The sequence below is a fragment of the Cyprinodon tularosa genome, unplaced genomic scaffold, assembly GCF_016077235.1.
Source record: "Cyprinodon tularosa strain WSP-4 unplaced genomic scaffold, ASM1607723v1 ctg989, whole genome shotgun sequence".
In the NCBI taxonomy this organism is placed as follows: Eukaryota; Metazoa; Chordata; class Actinopteri; order Cyprinodontiformes; family Cyprinodontidae; genus Cyprinodon; species Cyprinodon tularosa.
This window is the reverse complement of record NW_024039772.1, coordinates 201,079-220,386: the sequence shown is the minus strand read 5'-3', so window position 1 is coordinate 220,386 and position 19,308 is coordinate 201,079. Positions and strand designations below refer to the sequence as shown.

General features: G+C 38.2%; 1 protein-coding gene across 1 annotated transcript; it reads right to left on the bottom strand.

Annotated features, from left to right (window-relative positions):
• Positions 1-705: 705 nt before the first annotated feature.
• LOC119777189 (L-amino-acid oxidase-like) lies at positions 706-17,653 on the bottom strand. The gene is made up of 7 exons (XM_038275994.1): positions 17,611-17,653; positions 15,625-15,851; positions 15,403-15,515; positions 15,071-15,272; positions 9,616-9,681; positions 5,591-5,724; positions 706-2,591 (listed from the first exon to the last, which is right to left on the bottom strand). The coding sequence occupies exons 1-7, from the start codon at positions 17,639-17,641 to the stop codon at positions 1,781-1,783; spliced, it is 1,584 nt and encodes a 527-aa protein (XP_038131922.1). The 5' UTR covers positions 17,642-17,653; the 3' UTR covers positions 706-1,780.
• Between the last annotated feature and the right edge of the window lie 1,655 nt (positions 17,654-19,308).

The window sequence follows — 19,308 nt, the reverse complement described above, 5'->3', positions numbered from 1 at the left end:
ATTATCTTCCTTTTATTAACAACCCATAGCTAAGCATTTAAACATACACATCTGTCACCAAGTGTGCTTCCAGGCATTATTAAACTTTCCCCTCTGCCATTTTAAGGGTTCTTAACTTGCTTTTCTTCCTTCAGGAATAATCACATGATATTAAGGGTCAGTTTTCTAAACAGTTATTTCTGATTAGGCAGAATAGTGTTTAATCTATTTAGTTTGACCAAATAATCTTTATTTCTTGGTAAGAATTGGTTTGAACAAATTATTATAGCTCTAAATTTGTTAAAAGCTAATTTGACCTTGCTCCGAATTCTTCTAGATCAACTTTCTTTTTGCTTTTCGACCATTAACTGTGGTCCTTAAGGTTCACTGCCTGCATGTTTTAGGTGTTTCCCTGCTTCAACACACCTGAATCAGGTGACTGGAGTTCAGAAAACCCTTTTAGTCCACCATTAAGTGATAGGTGTGGGACAGCCTGGAAACATCCTAGACAAACAGGGCAGAGATTCTTAAGGACCAGAGTTTAAAAACACTGGTTCACTTTTCTATTTGCACAAAGTAGCTTTTGGGTTTGGTTGGGCTACCGCAGGCATCTTAATAATGAGTTTTAGGGGCCAACCAAGGATTTGAGAATGAAAGCTATTTACAGTAAACAACTAACCCTAAAAGATCTGTTCTCATATATAGACACAAATGAAAGCAGATAAGTGAATGCTTCAGTTTTTTATTGTTACAATTTTCAGGTTAGTACATAAAGAGAAAGATTACAAGGATATAATTCACCTTTGATCCCAAAAGGTATCACATAAGCAGAATTACATTTTATTTAAAATGATAAAGAAAATATAATTTCCAAGAAAATGAAAGTATAGTAAAAGATGACCCAAACATAACAAAGTGTTTAAAAGTATGCATTAAATTGAATAAGAAACCTAAGCTTCAAACAAGATCTAAAACATTTCTACCACCAGGATATATTCATACCAGTAAAACTCAAGTAGGATAGACAACCATGTAGGAAAAAAAAAAAAAAAAAAAAAAAAAAAAGACGTCAACTGATTTGAGTATGTTTAAGTTGGAATATTTCATCAAAGAATGGCTGTTTTTAGGCACAATTATCAGTGAAACAATTTTCAATTTTAGTTTGCAGGTCACAGAACCTCAAACTTCGATACAGTCAAAACAAAAATCATGAGTTGTGAAACAGACTGAACTGTGATAGACAAGACTAATCAAAAGGATATATTGTGACCATGCAAATTAAACAAATGATCGAATATAAAGAACTCCTAAGCACTCAGTGTTTGTCAATGTTTCCTCACAGTGGCATTTTCCAATCACCAAATCTCCGATACATTTTTCTGTGTGTCTGTTGGACGCATTTCCATTACAGATACAGTGATAGAAGAACCAAGTATAAATTCAATGAGAAAATGGTTATAACACTAAGGTCTAAAAGGTGTTCTGACACTGTTGCAAGGTCATATTTTTTAAAATATGCTATACAACTTGGAAAGCATAAATTTCCCAAACAGTCCTAATACCTATTTTCTTTATTGGCTCCTTTCTTTAAGCATTTTTGAGTGCTTTTCCCCTCACTTTTTATTTGCTATTCTTATGTTGTTCTTTAATATTTTGCTGGTGACAATCGCCATATTCTAGGAGAATAGATAAGTAACAAAAAACAATAGGGTGTCAAGTTTAAGCAAAGTGTTTAAACTGTTTAGGCCGACAGTAGTTTTGCTTCCAACTAAAATCATTGAGAGAGAGAGGATTCAGGATCCTACAGCTCCTCTCTGGCGCTGCCAGGAATCAGTGGTGTAAAAAAAGCATGGCTTTCTATGTTTTTAACTGCTCTGATTGCAGATTTCATAGATGTCTCGATCCAAGCATGAGGATAGGCCGTGTGTTCACCAGCAAAGTAAATATTGCCCTCATTCTGTGTAAGCTCTGTGGCATAGTCTGTGCGTTGATTAGTTGTCATGAGGGCGAATGCACCATGGCTATGAGGATCCGTACTCCACTTCTTCACATAAACTCCGGTGCACAGAGACCTGACTTGGTCACCGTGGATCAATTCCAGGTCTTTCAGAGCCATCTCTTTCAGATTATCGTCACTCAATCCCAGAAGGAGGGTGGAGTCTTGGGCCCAGGTATAGGAAGCCAGCAGGATACCAATATTGTCGTTTCCTGTGAAGTTGTGGCTCGGGTAGTAAATGAATCGAGAGGGTCGATCAGTAATGCTCTTTCCCCCATAGATGCCTTCTTCCTCCCAGAACTTTTTTTTGAAGGTGAGGATCACTTTAGTGGAGCTCCCATAATGGATTGACCTCAGAGCTTCCATTTTGGAGGGGCTCAGTGGTGGATCAAAATCCATAAAGAGAGCCGCTTTGGCAGTGGTTGTCACCAACACAGCATTAGCTGTTTTCTTTAGATTATTGTTTTGGTTATCCTGGTAGTACACTGTGACTTTATTTTCTTTTGCATTTTGTTCGATCTTGATGACTTTAGCATTGGGGATGACTGTGTCTTCTTTCAGGGTAGCGCTAAGATTGCCGGTGATATAATCTGTCCCGCCAGTCACCTCACTGTACCTGGAGATTATAAAACATGACATCATGAGTTTTTATCTGTAGGTTCCTTAAACTTTCTTTAAAGGATCTGCTACATGTATATAGGTTATAACTCACCAATGTAATAAACAGTTATTTAGTATGTCTAAGTTTAGTTTTAACAATTATAGTTTATGACAACAGGCAGGTGGTGCAGTGGGTAGCACTGCTGCCTTGCAGAAAGAAGGTTCAAGCTCCGCATGGAGTTTGCATGTTCACTCTGAGCATGTGTGGGTTCTCTCCACGTACACCGGCTTCCTCTCACAGTACAATAACATGACTGTTAGGTTAATTGGCTTCTCTAGATTCTCCTTTGGTGTGAGTGTGTGTGTGATTGGTTGTTTGTCCTGTTTGTCTCTGTGTTGCCCTGCGATGGTCTAGCGACCTGTCCAGGGTTTACCCCGCCTCTCGCCCATAGACAGCTGGAGATATGCACCAGCATCCCTCGTGATCCCATTTGGGATTAAACGTGTAATAAAATGGAGGGATGGTTTATGACAACTTTATCAGAACATTACTAATGATGCATACATACACTACGTGTAATACAACCAATCAGATAACCTGTTTAAATGCAGGGAGATCAGCTTAGGTGCAAAACATTACCTTCATAATTATCTTTTTATCCCTTTTTAACCATAAACTGTCAAAAACGCAAATTAAATATTTACATATACACTATATTGCCAAAAGTATTTGCTCACCCATCCAAATTATTGGAATCAGGTGTTCCAATCACTTCCATGGCCACAGGTGTATAAATTCAAGCACCTAGGCATGCAGACTGTTTTTACAAACATTTGTGAAAGAATGGGTCGCTCTCAGGAGCTCAGTGAATTCCAGCGTGGAACTGTGATAGGATGCCACCTGTGCAACAAATCCAGTCGTGAAATTTCCTCGCTCCTAAATATTCCACAGTCAACTGTCAGCTGTATTATAAGAAAATGGAAGTGTTTGGGAACGACAGCAACTCAGCCACGAAGTGGTAGGCCACGTAAACTGACGGAGCGGGGTCAGCGGATGCGAAGAGGTCGCCAACTTTCTGCAGAGTCAATCACTACAGACCTCCAAACTTCATGTGGCCTTCAGATTAGCTCAAGAACAGTGCGCAGAGAGCTTCATGGAATGGGTTTCCATGGTCGAGCAGCTGCATCCAAGCCATACATCACCAAGTGCAATGCAAAGCGTCGGATGCGGTGGTGTAAAGCACGCCGCCACTGGACTCTAGAGCAGTGGAGACGCGTTCTCTGGAGTGACGAATCGCGCTTCTCCATCTGGCAATCTGATGGACGGGTCTGGGTTTGGCGGTTGCCAGGAGAACGGTACTTGTCTGACTGCATTGTGCCAAGTGTAAAGTTTGGTGGAGGGGGGATTATGGTGTGAGGTTGTTTTTCAGGAGCTGGGCTTGGCCCCTTAGTTCCAGTGAAAGGAACTCTGAATGCTTCAGCATACCAAGACATTTTGGACAATTCCATGCTCCCAACTTTGTGGGAACAGTTTTGAGCTGGCCCCTTCCTCTTCCAACATGACTGTGCACCAGTGCACAAAGCAAGGTCCATAAAGACATGGATGACAGAGTCTGGTGTGGATGAACTTGACTGGCCTGCACAGAGTCCTGACCTCAACCCGATAGAACACCTTTGGGATGAATTAGAGCGGAGACTGAGAGCCAGGCCTTCTCGTCCAACATCAGTGTGCGACCTCACAAATGCGCTTCTGGAAGAATGGTCAAAAATTCCCATAAACACACTCCTAAACCTTGTGGACAGCCTTCCCAGAAGAGTTGAAGCTGTTCTAGCTGCAAAGGGTGGACCGACGTCATATTGAACCCTATGGATTAGGAACGGGATGTCACTTAAGCTCATATGTGAGTCAAGGCAGGTGAGCAAATACTTTTGGCAATATAGTGTATGTAGACTCACATTAAAAATGACAAAAATACAATTCATGCTCCTGTTATCACTAGTTTTTGTGTATTATGGGCGAGAAGGAAATGTACGTCTCTGCAAGTCATGTAGGAGCCTTCTATGTAATTAAATACACGTTCTTATCCTAATTAATGTGTATGTTTCACATTGCCACAAGTTATTTATTTAGATAATTTAAATATGTATATTGAGTAGATATAGAGTACATGCTTCATTGAACTCAGGTCTGTCTTGATTAATTTATTTGGAAAATATTAATGTTGGGCTGGTTCATTTTGCCTTTAGTAAAGTGTAATTAGTTTAGGCTGACCCTGAACTATTTCAGGTGCCTATCAGTTTAACACACACATTATAACTGTAACTATATGACAAACACTGTTCAATCCATATTTTTAATCCTGATGTGTGGGGTCTCTTATGTTTTTTTTTAAGCCTAACAATTAATAAAATAATTGCTGTGGAAGCCAGCCATCATGCAAACAGCAGCAATGTTAATGTTTATGCCTCTGATTTGAGGATGGTGTGCTAATTCTTGGTTAAAAAGGAAACCAGCAGCAACACAACCCTTTCTGAAACCAGTATGACACCTCTCCCCTAGAGGAACTTTAGGAAGTGTTTGGGCTGGCCTTCTTTGCTGAGAGCGTGGCCCCCACCACCCAGTCCAAAAAAAGCAAATGACAATAATGGCATTTAATTATTATTTTTTTTTTTCAGTTTATGGTAGCCAACATGTTTGGACATTGATTAGGGATTGTACCTGACTTATACAGCTAATTGTTTAATCATTATTAAAATAATTAAGAGAAAGCAGAGAATAAATATATTTCCTTGCAACCCTGCAGGAATCTGCAACAGATGGAAGCTGACTGTACGATCTTGAGAAATATATTCTAAAGTCTCTTCATTAGTTGCTTTAAAAATTATTTGAACACCTCATGAAGTTGTTTTAAACTAGTTTAAAATAGTTTCAAGCATGACTCCACTTTCTGTGGGGAAAAAAAAATCCTTGGAGAAAACTTTTTTCTTCTCAAAGATTAAAAAATTAGAACTTACGTCACTTCGTCAGAGACATCATTCTCAAGGTAAATCATCTCAATTAGACCCTTGTCCATGATGCTGTTCTCATTCAATAGGTCTCCAATCATCCTAATGGCGCCATGGCTCAAATTGGTGCTATGTAGATATTGCTGTTGACACACACACACACACACATATATGTATATATATATATATATATATATATATATATATATATATATATATATATATATATATATATATACAAGCCATAAATATTTACAGAATATATATAGATACAGCCCTTTGCCTAAGTACTCACTCCTTATGTTTTATAACTAATTTCTCCACATCCCTACAGGTGATTAAAACATGTCTTCATTCGTATTTTATGTGATGGAGCTCCACAACATAGTCTAGTGAAATCAAACGATGAAAAAATTTCTGGGGCAAATAATTACCTTCAAAGATATTGCTTTTTTAAAAGGGCTTCTCAGTGTATAGGTATTGAAGGATGAAGGTTCTTTGGTCAAATGAGACTAAAACCTATTATTTCAGCCACCAAAGAGCCCAATTAAACACACACCAAACATATCATGTCAACCTAAGCATACCATTCTTAATAATATAGGATTTGTAATGTGGCAGATTAACGGTGTTCCTCAATAATCATATAGCATAAAACTACTGTTACGGTAGTTTTATGCTATAGGAATGTTTTCAAGCCTTAGGGACTGAAAAAAACTATTTAGTGTCAAGGGGGAAGCAGTGCTGAATACAGGGGATGTTTCAGTCTGTGAGTGCATGTTAAGACTCTTATGCTCATCTTCTTTTTGGACAATGATTTATAGGTTACAGCAAAAATAGTGGTGACGTGCTTTAATGGGAAACACTTCAATGAGATTTTAGAATTTGTGGTTAGTCTTTTAGATCACCGTTAGTGAGTGAAACACATCCAGAATATATTTTAAATCCATGAATCAATCAACTTGTTTTCTTGATAGAAACTTTTCACCAATTTGATTGTATTTTCCTTGTTGAGGGCCTTGAGATGTCAATTGGCTTTATATAAATAAACTAAATTAAGCTGAATTAAACTGAAAATGAAGAAGATTTGTTGGGATCTGGGGATGTACCACCTTCCTCCAGCAGAGTGCGCCGTGGGTCTCCTGGGCTGGAGCCCTCCAGCACACCTGAGACGCATCTACTCATCAGGAGACCTTCCCTTTATAAGCAGCTGCCAGACCTTCCTTCAACGCCGCAGTGTTGACCTTAGTTTGGTTAGCAACCTGAGCCTCTGTTACCTGAAAGAATCTAAGTTGTCTCTAAGTGAGAAGACTGGTTCTAACCTTCCTCTGTCTTTGCTCACAGGAAACCTGTCTCAAGCCTGAAGCTCTGGGTGAGCTTAACCTGCCTTCCAGCCCTGGTGAGCCAAACCTGAAGATTCCTATTTGGATTTCCCCTGCTGCTCTCTGAGAAGAGCTTGAAACTCTGATCAAGGTCTGCCATCCAAAGTCAGAAGCTAGACGCTGCAGCTGCTTGTGTACTCTGCTGAACCAACAGTCTCTGGACCCAACGGTTCCCTCTCTCACAAGAGAAGCCTGGACCCCGTCAAGGTAGAATCAAAATTAACTAAAAGGACTCTTTAATCATCTGCCTGCCCAGCTAATCAAACTATCATCTCTGCAGACTTCAGTGAACCCAACCCGGACCTGTTCCAGATCCAGTTCATGTTTTTGTGTCAACATCTTAAATAAACTCTGTTAAACATTTACCCAGCCTCCGTTGTGTTCTGCATGTGGGTTTGATATAAAACCAATCATGACAAGATTGAGCTGATTTTTCCTGAGGAATGGGCACAATTCCCACTGGCAAGATGTGGCCAGTTCATAGAGACTAATTCATAGCAACACACCACAGAAATAGATAATATATAAAAAGATTGATAACATTTCACAATTAAATAAAACTACATGAGGCAAACTAAACAAACAAGCCATATTAATAATGTGTAACACTTAAATGTAGCTCTACACATTCTCAATCTGGACTGCATCCATCAAATCTGTTAAGGGAAAGGTTTAGCAGAACCTTTCAAACTACACTCACCGGACACTTTATTAGGTACCCCATGCTAGTAACGGGTTGGACCCCTTTTGCCTTCAGAACTGCCTCAATTCTTCGTGGCATAGATTCAACAAGGTGCTGGAAGCATTCCTCAGGGAGTTTGTTCCATATTGACATGATGGCATCACACAGTTGCCGCAGATTTGTCGGCTGCACATCCATGATGCGAATCTCCCGTTCCAACACATCCCAAAGATGCTCTATTGGATAGAGATCTGGTGACTGTGGAGGCCATTTGAGTACAGTGAACTCATTGTCATGTTCAAGAAACCAGTCTGAGATGATTCCAGCTTTATGACATGGTGCATTATCCTGCTGAAAGTAGCCATCAGAAGTTGGGTACATTGTGGTCATAAAGGGATGGACATGGTCAGCAACAATACTCAGGTAGGCTGTGGCGTTGCATCGATGCTCAATTGGTACCAAGGGGCCCAAAGAGTGCCAAGAAAATATTCCCCAAACCATGACACCACCACCACCAGCCTGAACCGTTGATACAAGGCAGGATGGATCCATGCTTTCATGTTGTAGACGCCAAATTCTGACCCTACCATCCAAATGTTGCAGCAGAAATCGAGACTCATCAGACCAGGCAATGTTTTTCCAATCTTCTATTGTCCAATTTCGATGAGCTTGTGCAAATTGTAGCCTCAGTTTCCTGTTCTTAGCTGAAAGGAGTGGCACCCGGTGTGGTCTTCTGCTGCTGTAGCCCATCTGCCTCAAAGTTCGACGTACTGTGCGTTCAGAGATGCTCTTCTGCCCACCTTGGTTGTAACCGGTGGTTATTTGAGTCACTGTTGCCCTTCTATCAGCTCGAACCAGTCTGGCCATTCTCCTCTGACCTCTGGCATCAACAAGGCATTTCCACCCACAGAACTGCTGGATGTTTTTTCTTTTTCGGACCATTCTCTGTAAACCCTAGAGATGGTTGTGCGTGAAAATCCCAGTAGATCAGCAGTTTCTGAAATACTCAGACCAGCCCTTCTGGCACCAACAATTATGCCACGTTCAAAGTCACTCAAATCACCTTTCTTCACCATACTGATGCTCGGTTTGAACGGCAGAAGATTGTCTTGACCATGTCTACATGCCTAAATGCACTGAGTTGCCGCCATGTGATTGGCTGCTTAGACATTAAGTGTTAATGAGCAGTTGGACAGGTGTACCTAATAAAGTGGCCGGTGAGTGTAATTAGACATAGAAACTTATTGGCCGCCAGCCAAAGTTTTGTTTTAACCAATAGCAATAACGGCATTTACTATGAGAAACCACAACTTTTACTGTCAAAGATGAAATCAATTGGTAAATATTATTTATAGTCAGGATAAATAATTACCAATGGACAAAACATATGTGGTAGCAGCAGCCAGTCCAACTGTGCTGCCATATTATATTTATTTTTTTTTTGGTTCAGCTGTGTGCTCCACAGCTTTTACTTTAATCACAGCTACATGTCCCGACCTAAAATATTATACTGCAACATTATGTCTGAACTGAAATGGGTCTAGGGTGGTTAAAGCTAAAGTGGTACCAATTACTAAATATACTAAATTGATTCTTGTGTGCTGGTATATGAATAAATACTGCAAGAATTCCACCTGCAAGGCAAGGCTGGGTTGCAGTTTTGCAGGTTGAATATCCGTTATAGATGTGGGCTTGTTCTGAAAATAAAATTCTTCCATTCCAATTTCAAATTTTGAGACATAACATACAAAATATTAAGGAGGGAACGCTTTGACAAAGCATGCATTAAGTGGAATGATAAAATGTCCCCTATTCTTGAGTACGTCTTTTTTTTAAGGTCTGTCATACTAAACTTTTTTATGGTGACAAAGCTGTTAATATTATGCAAAGAAAAAAAGTAAGCACAATATACACTTTAAAAAAAAAGGTTTAACATAAGTTTTATCAAAATTTGTTGTCATTGAACTTACCTTGACAGTGTATTTGTCAAATTTCGTCAGTTCCTCACAGCCATGTTGAGAAACTGAATCATTCACCTGCAAAAAGGGAAATTTACATAAAGATCCTTCTTATCTTATTTTAATAAACTCACCCATGTTCATCAAGAGCTATATTGCTAAAACACATTAACACCTTTAAATCTGTCCATTCACAGAAGATTTCGTGACTCCCATGGACAAAAAATATTAATGTTTATCATAGGTGTAAAGTAACAAAGTACAAATACTTAAGTACACTTTTTAGGTATCTATACTTTACTCTATCACTTATTTTTCCTCCTACTTCTGACTTCTACTCATTACATTTTGACAGAAGTATCTGTACTTTCTTTTCCTTACATTTTTAAAACAAAAGTTACTCTTGGCTTCGGTTTAATGAAGAGGTCACAGATTAGGTTACCACCGCGGTCTGGTGTTATGCCGAAAAAGTGCATGCCTGCCGAGATATGCATCCCCAGTTGGGGGATCATATTGGAGTTGTTTGCCTTAAATACTGAAAACAATTTAGTTATTTATTTATTTCAATATATGTACATTTATCGAAATTAAATGTCAGGTATGTATTTATTTGTATGGGTTGTGTACACAAAAGAGGAACACTAATGCTAATAAACCCTAGTTATCAAGATAGATAAAATTAAGATGAATTTTTTTCTATTCCTGTTGTTGATACAAGTCAGGTGACTTTTTTGGTGTAGAAGATTGCTAGCTACACTGCATGAAAAGTGTGATTTTCGTCACTATGCGGCACTGTAGATTGTCGTTGAAGTTCAGGTTAACGGCTGTTCACGGTAATTTGCAGGCAACACTGAAAACTCCCATAAATTGTCAGAAATTGACGTGGGATTTCTTAGGCAGTGTTCCCCCCATGCCTCCCCCCCATGGAATTCTAGGGGAGGCTTTAACATGTAAATGAAAATGCTGTGAGCTATACAAATGGGGAGTTTTACCCCAAGTGACATTTTTCTAATAGGTAAGGAAATCTCTGGTACAAATAGATCAGGCTCATCTAATTATAGACTCTTACATTTTAGCTTGAATTGATTTATTTAATTAAAGTATGCTAGATTACTGTGTATGCCATTAGCAATGGCAAATGTTATGTAAAAAAATACACATAATAATTTATTTCAAAAATTAGTTTTAATCAGAATCAGTTGGTAAAATGTGAATCAGAATCAGCAAGGTAAAATGTGCATTCCATGCAAACAACATTAGAATCAGAATGAGGGGTCTGCAGAGATCACAGTCTCCTAGAGCTCAACTACTGTGCATAGTGGCATGACTACCGTCACCTTTTCTTTGGTCTTACTTAAATGCACAGAGGATGTATTAACCACACATCTTCTAGCAATGCGCTCATCTGGCAGAAATGATGCTGGGTATGACGTGTCTGTTCCCTGCAAGCCCCAAACTTCTATTGGCTTTCCATAAAAATGTCCGGATGGGGATGAAGCAATGTTTACATGATAGACGTGACGATACACGACTCTTCCCAGACTGCCATTCAAAACATCCCTGTTAAATCTGCCGTGAATTATCTTGGTGTTCACATCACCAAAGACAGTAAATCACTGGAAAAACTAAACTGTTGGAATATTTTAGATAAATGTAAACTTAACTTAAATTTGTGGTCTCAACGTGACATATCAATTTTTGGTAGAACTTTCCTTACAAAATGGAATGTCTCTCAAGATTTATCTTTCGAGCGTATTCCATATCCCTTCCTAAACATGCAATTAAAGCTATAAATCAAATTAACTTCAACTTTATCTGGAAAAACAAGACACACTACATTAGGAAAGGAGCAATGGTTAAAGAGTATAATGATGGAGGTCTTAAAGCAATAGACTTTGAATGTTTAGACGGAATGATTAAAATGAATTGGCTCAAATCTTTTCTGAAAAATGAAAATAGTTTTTAGTTTCATATCCCCTCCAAATCATTTATAGAATTAGGAGTAATTAACTTCCTTCTTAAATGTGATTTTGATCCTAAGAAACTTCCTGTTAAACTTTATTCTTTTCATCAACACGTCTTACTTTATTGGAAACTAATATTTAAGCATAATTTTAGTCCTCATAACACCCCACTATGGAACTCCCGATATGTCCTATTCAGGAACAAGTCTTTATTTTACAAGAGCTGGCTAGAAAGTGGTATATGGTCGATAATGCACATTCTTGATGACAAAGGGAATTTTTTACCTTTTAAAACTCTTTGCTCTAAATTCAAGATAAATAACAGAAAACAATATAATATATTAATCAAAGCCCTTCCTCAGCCTCTGATCATAATGTCATACAACCTACTCCTAAACCATGTCCAGGTAAAACTTCCCTCTCTGTTACTCAACGGTCAGTCTGTTATTGATAAAAAGCTGACCAACAATGTCATAAGTAGTTTGTTTGTCAAGGAATTTCATCCCGATACATCCCACAGAAACCTAATCTCCAAGGATTTTCCAAAAGAGAAAGTGGGAAAACTGCGGAATAAATATCTATAATTTCCTGTTGCTCCAAAGGTTAAAGAAGTCCATTTCAAAATAATCCCTGACATTTATCCTTTCAAGGAATTTCTGAGGCTCCGTTTTGGTTTTTGAAGAAAATGATTGCACCTTCTGTGAATGTGAAATTGAGACTGTTGGTCACCTCTTTTACGATTGTATGTACATGAAAGTTTTCTTGGAAGATTTCTGCTTCTGGTGTTCATCTAAATTTGATTCTCCTTCTCATCTGGACAAAGAGAATGTTTTGTTTGGAATAGAAATGACAGATAAGCTGCAGGACCTAGCCTTTAATGTGTTACTTATGATGGGGAAATTTTACATTCACAAAAACAAATACATGAGGACCAAACCAAACTTCAACGTTTTTCTTAAAGAACTTTGTTTGTATTTTCAGTCACTTAAATTTTGAAGAAGAAAAATGGTATAAAATTATACACTTTTGTAAATGACCATAAACTCAATGTAAACCCCTAGCTATAATTATTTTATGTTTATTTTATTTATTTGTTTATTTATTTATATGTTTGTTTCCCTTGTTTTATTTTTTTTTATTTTTTACATTCTATGTCTCATTTTTTTTAAAGTTATAATGTCACCAACTGCTGTGTATCTGTGTTTGATATTTGAATTACTCTGTATTGTTACACGGAATTGACAATAAAGCAAAAAAAAAAAAAACATGATAGATGCGAGCTGTTCTCGCAAGTCCTTCCGTATAACAATGACCTCGTATGTGATTGGAGGAGCCTGACGAGCCTTCGACTGCTCGTCCAATCACGTGTGAGCTTATGGGCAAGCAGACATGTTTGTCAGTAGAACTTTATCTCCAGTATCTTTGTTTGGATTTTGCTGGTACGTGATCAATGGCTGGACGGCGTCTCGCGTTCAACTCGCCTTCAACTCCTCGACGCGATCCACAACTTTCAGCCAGTCCGCAGGCTGACGAGAAGAAACTGCTGATTGCTATCAGTGGACTGTCTCGTCAGCTTACTCAACATACTGCCGACATGAATGAGCGGCTCACCTGACTGGAGAATTCGGTACACTCCAGGTTGCTGTCCATAAAGGACAAGATGGCGGTTCTGCAGTCGAACAACTGTGCAGGAGAGACGAACTCAAAGAAGAGAAGCTAGCGGTGTTACGTTCGATTACTGCTAGCTAAGCTAAAAGCAGCCTAGCTAGCTAAGCTAAAAGCAGCCTAGCCTAAAGCTACGGCTAATAGTAGCCTTGCAAGAACAAGCTTTATTAAAGTGTATTTTTTGTGATTCACAGGAAGCAGTACGCCGTCTTCACAATTCGGAGACAAATTGCAGGCGCTATGAACCGGAGCAAGGGTAAGAGTTAAAGATTATGCTTTCATTCTGCGGTAAAAGGAAATAGATACGGATTTTGTTTTCACAGACTAATTTCGCCTCATAATGAGGCGGTGACCTCCTATTATTCATACCACTCTCATTTAATTGTTTTCCAGCTGCCTGTAAGATGCATTATGAGACGGTACGCAGGAGCTTCAGATATAGGCAGCCAGAGAACACGTTGCGTACGGAAGCTACCAAGCATTCAGCTCGGAGTCGAGCTAGAAGAAAGAGGGTAAGACTTTATTTGGTGACAATTTTCAGGTGGATTGATAGATGTGTTGTGTCCATACGCAGTGCGCTGATTCATTGTTTTTTTTTTCAGCTGCTGACAGCGAGGCAGAGTGTGCTAGCAGATGAGGAAGTGGAACTCTGGAAGTCCGCCACAGTCGACCTCATGTCTGGCGAAGAAGATGGTGTCGTTGGCGGATGGATTGTACGGCCGCCGTCATTTCATAGGCCGGATCTCTCTGAACTCTGTGTTAAGCTGCAGTCCCGGTTAGAGGCGACGCCGAAGTACAGAGCCACGCACAGTAGGCGTCTGCACATCGGACCTGCCTCGGAGATGATGCTGCCAGTTACCTCCAACCCCGAGGAAGCAAACGGACCGTTCACGGAGTTGTAATTTTTGGATACGCATGTGTGGGCAGATCCTCACGTTGTATATAGTTGTGTTTGTTTTAATAAAGCTCATTCTTTGCATAAACATCTTCCTGGCAAATGTTCATTTCCTGTATAAATTCATTCATGTCCTTGATGGTAGCCTAATAATAGTGTAGTAGTGTAGGATAACATGAATATACAGCATAATATGAATAAATATATATATATATATAAATAAATAAATATATATTTATATATTATATAAATAAATATAAATATATATATATATATACATGCGGCAACCAATCACGAGCGATTTTACTTGTTTAAAAAGAAGTGGTTCCATCCAATACTCAGTAAGAACATTCAAGCCTGGCCTGGCCACGTGTGGTTTTGCTGCCAATCACGAGCGATTTTACTTGTTTGAAAATAGTGGTTTCAGCCAATACTGAGTAGGTTATTCAAGCCAGACCTGGCCAGCCGCGCGGGTTTGCTGCATTCATATGCTAATTAGGGCCATTAGTACAGCTGATCGCTCTCCACATACATCAGAGTCCGTTTCCGACAATTTGTGGCACTGACAAACGGCGACAAGCGCGGGTTGCAAATTGTCGTTAACTGCCGAAAATGAGGGAGATCTGCGGGAGTTTACGGGGACGAAAATCTCACTTTTCATGCAGTACTACTGGAACAAACGACTAGGAGCCTGAAAGAAACCTGAACATTATATGTACCTTCCTTATCTGGTAGGAGCCTATTAAAACCTATATTGCCCAATCCGTTTCCCTATAATGATTCACACAACATAGACATTCCTCAGTTATATAAAAACATACATAAATGTACTGAGACTTCCCTAGTTTTATCTGGATAAGCATTCATGTCAAAAAAAGTTTTATCAAAGCTGGTGGGTGCAGAGTCAAATGCAGATATTTGTCACTTCACATCCATCTTTTACCTTCTGTAAAGCCATCTTCAGGAGCTCGTTGGCGGATTTACCACGCTCCTCAGGAGACAGTTTGTAATCCAGGATGCTAGGGTTGTTTTTCACTTCTGATGTCCGGTACTTTGTTCCATTGATCAGGTAATAGGTGTTGTCATCAGTCATATTGAACGGATTCAGTTTGATGTTCAGTTTTTTGATAAACTCATGGAGAATGCTGTTGAGAGTTTTTTTCATGATGATAGCTTTAAATTAATTGTATTATTAATTATATTAATTGATTTTAATCTAAAAGATCTACAGGGATTCAACTTGAAAATATTGCATTTGAAATAATTTTCACTTACTGATGAAAAGATGGAATCCTCATGGCCCCGTAGTCTACATACCAACCCTCTTCATCATTCCTATGGGTTAACACCCGTCCTCCAACTCGCTCAGTTGCCTCCAGTATAGTAACCTGATTTAGAAAAAACAAATATAATCAAGGCAAAATTTTATGAGTCATTCCACAACTCAAAATTTGCCCCAAACCAACAAAATAAAATAGATTTTTATTTCACATGTACCTCATATCCAGCTTCTTGCAGCAGTTTGGCAGCAGTGAGTCCAGCTACACCCGCTCCAACAATCACAACATCGTATTTCCTGTGGGTTTTGTTGAGCCCGGTCTTTGCTATCTCGAGAAGCTCCGGATAGTCTGTATCATTTAAGCAGTTCCTTAACGTCTTCTCTTCTGGATCAACTTGTTTTGAGATGCAATGGTGCAGAGTCAGCAGCAACAAGCCAAAAGCAACTGGAGACACAAAGAATACAGATATAATAAATTGGAGTATACAGTATATAAAACATCAGTGTTTTAATACACACAAAAGTCTCTGTGTAGGGTAAGCAGGCCTCAAATCCAAGGGCGTAGGTTTGATTTCCACTTTGGTAGGGACACTATTGCTCCTAAGTTTCATTAATGTCATTTTACCTATGCAAAAATATGCATGCTTTTTTATGCTTGACGATAGTTTATTGAGATAATAAACTATGTTAGAAATGTATATACCATTCAAAAAATTATACTAAATGATAAATTATGATTTTATATAATGCATTTATTTAAACATTAGTTTTACTCTACTGTGTCTATTTATTTAAGAGGCCACAGAGCAGACTCATCATACAATTTTCTAAATGTGTCATTTAAATTCCATATCAAACAGGTTTCTAGAATTTCCTACTTTCATCTCAAGAATATTGCATAAATTAGAAATATCCTGTCCAGGGGTGATACAGAGAAACTAGTCCATGCATTTTTTACTTAAAGGCTGGACTATTGTAATTCTTTGCTCTCAGGAAGTCCGAAAACTGTAGTTAAAACGCTTTAACTGATCCATAATGCTGCAGCCAGAGATCTAATGAAAATTAAAAAGAGAGATCATATCTCTCCTATCCTGGCTTCTCTTCATTGTCTTCCTGTTTAATCTAGAATAAGAATTTAAAATCTTCCTTCTCACATGTAAAGCCTTAAATGGCCAAGCTCCATCTTACATCTGAGAATTTCTAAAAGTAAGATGGAAGACAGATCTTTAATTTATCAGGCTTCTCTCCAGTGGAACCAAATACCAGTTTTACTCCGTGAGGCAGACACCCTGTCTACTTTTAAGGATAGGCCAAAAACTTTCCTTTTTGACAAAGCTTACAGTTTGAGGGGCTCATGGTTCTCGTGAACTATCTCCACAGTTATGCTGCTATAGGTTTAGACAGCTGGAGGACATAGGGAGCCCTTTTCATAATTCTGCTTCATTCTATCTCTATTCACCCATTCTGCAGTATTTGTTACTTATACTGAGCCTGGTTCTGCTGAAGGTTTCTTCCTGTTTAAAGGATGGTTTCCTCTACACTGTCACCACATGCATGCTTGGTGTGAGGGATTGTTTTTGAGTCAATAGGTCGATGCAATCAGCTGGTTTTCCTTAGATAGAAAATTTTGAACCAATCTGACTGTTTTATCTGGTTGAACTGTCTCTGTAAAGTGCCTTGAGATGACATGCAAAGTGAATTGACACTATATAAATAAACTGAATTAAACATGAATTAAACTGTCAGCTTCACTTATCAGAGTCAGTGGGCGAGATTTTGACTCCTACTATAAAGAATGTGTTGCCTGATATACTGCTTCACACACCTTTGCTGGAAAGTGTTAACAAAACTTCCTTATACCCCCAGTTTTATCCCAAAATTTTCTAGATATTTATCTCAAAGTTATAGCAAACTTGGAAGAAGTTGTTTTGTCCTGGTGTTTGAAGCAACCGATTAGATGTCAGGATTCCTATGGAATTTGCCCTAATTCCACCCACTGAGGGTGATGGTTGGAGTTGAAACTTTAACTAATTACATGAGGAGTTTGCTGCACAGATGCCTCAGATCTAAGCACTTGTGAGTAAAAATGATTAAAATTCAGATAACCTCCAGTTTAGTTGCTTAGTCTGAAGATTTTCCAAAAAAACTCAACATGACTAAACCATTACAGAGAAGAACTGATAAAGAACTAATAAACTACTCACAGCAATGCAGCTTCATTGTAGATGGGTTCATTTTGTGTTCTGGTTTTTCTGAAGGAGGAAACAAGCCGTTTTAGGAAGAAAAATTCTTCACTGAAGCAGAAGTTCTTGTATAACATTTCATTTCATATGAATCATATGAATTGTCCTTTTTTAAAATAAACTACAGAATTCTGATTTAAAGGTCATCCAGTATATCCTTAGCATAATTATCATGTTTACTAAAAGCTATGTAACTAATAAATATCATTATTACCCGCAACTTTTTTCCCCATTTGGACAAATAGTGTCATAGCAAAGAAATACATAAAACAAAGGCTATATTTTAAATTGGTTTTTAACTCTTACAACTATGCTGATATACAACTGAACCATCTCCTTCATACTTATATTAGAATATCTGGGAAAAAAAAAAAGTTAAATCCTTACCAGTTTAAAGTTTTCCATAAGCAGAACCCCAGAATCTCCCTACCTGTGAAATATTCAACCCTTTTTATACAAGAAGGGAGGCGGGGAAACAAAGAACTGATCCATCGAGTTTTGCTGAGTTGCTCAGTTTTTCTTTAGAAATTGTTTTTATGGTCTTTCCAACAGTCAGTTACTTGGAACTTTTGAATTTCTCTTGATGTAAAGATGGTAGGGTAGGGCAACTTTCCATGGAAACGTGCAGCCATGTAGTCTCTCACAGAAAGCTTTTATAAATAAGCAACCTTTAAACAGTCCCTGTTCTGCTGTTAAATTCTGTGACACTACATCCTATAATTAAGAAAGAAGATTTTTAAACACTTTATAGGTGGTGAAAAATTCTGTTAAGTTTAAAAGAGTTAGGGCGCTTAATGCACCTATACCCTGATCTGGATCCCATGTTATGACCAGAACTGTATTAATTCTTTATTAGATTTGTTTAAACAACATATCTAAAACATTTCTAGCAAAATGTATTTGATAAATATGGGATGATTCCACCTCACAACCTGGATTGTCAGTTTAATTCCAGTAAACTGCTATAAGGTCAGAGTGTATTTATTTACACGACTGCTTGTGCTGTGTTTCTGTAGGCTTCTCTTTATTGTTCTCTGCTGTTCATTTTCCTTTGCCTAATTGTTTAAAGAAAATATACTTTTTAAAGTAATCTAAACAACAAAACTCTATGTTTTAGTTTTTACTCTGCTCCAATGCAACGGTTCGGCTGTTTTATGATAGACATAACGGCTGGATAAGACAGCACTGAGTGGCCAAGATATTAAAACACATCTGATTGTGTTTCTGCAAGATACAGACCGCAACAAAAGGATAACCTGGTTATACGGTTATGCATTTTATGCAATTTCTATATTCTTTTGCGATAATAATCATGTGATAATTTCTTTTTTTATATATATATATACGTAGTTACTTTGTTTTTTCCAATGTTAATCCTTTTTAACTGTATTCTGCCTCAAGCATTTTACACAACTTCCATTGAAATACACCTTAGTAAAAGCTATGTAATGTGTCTCCTTTTTGCCAAGTAATGTAAATGGGGAATGCATATTTACTCCAGAAGATTTGTCTGAACATGCACCAACTGCAGAGGTACATTATGTCTTAATTTAAACAGAGAATTTCCCTCTCCATGACTTATCTTTCTGTTTAAAATGCCAGAGTTCAGTTAACCCTTTAAAGCCCGATCCAAGAATAAAACAAAACAGAAAAAAACTT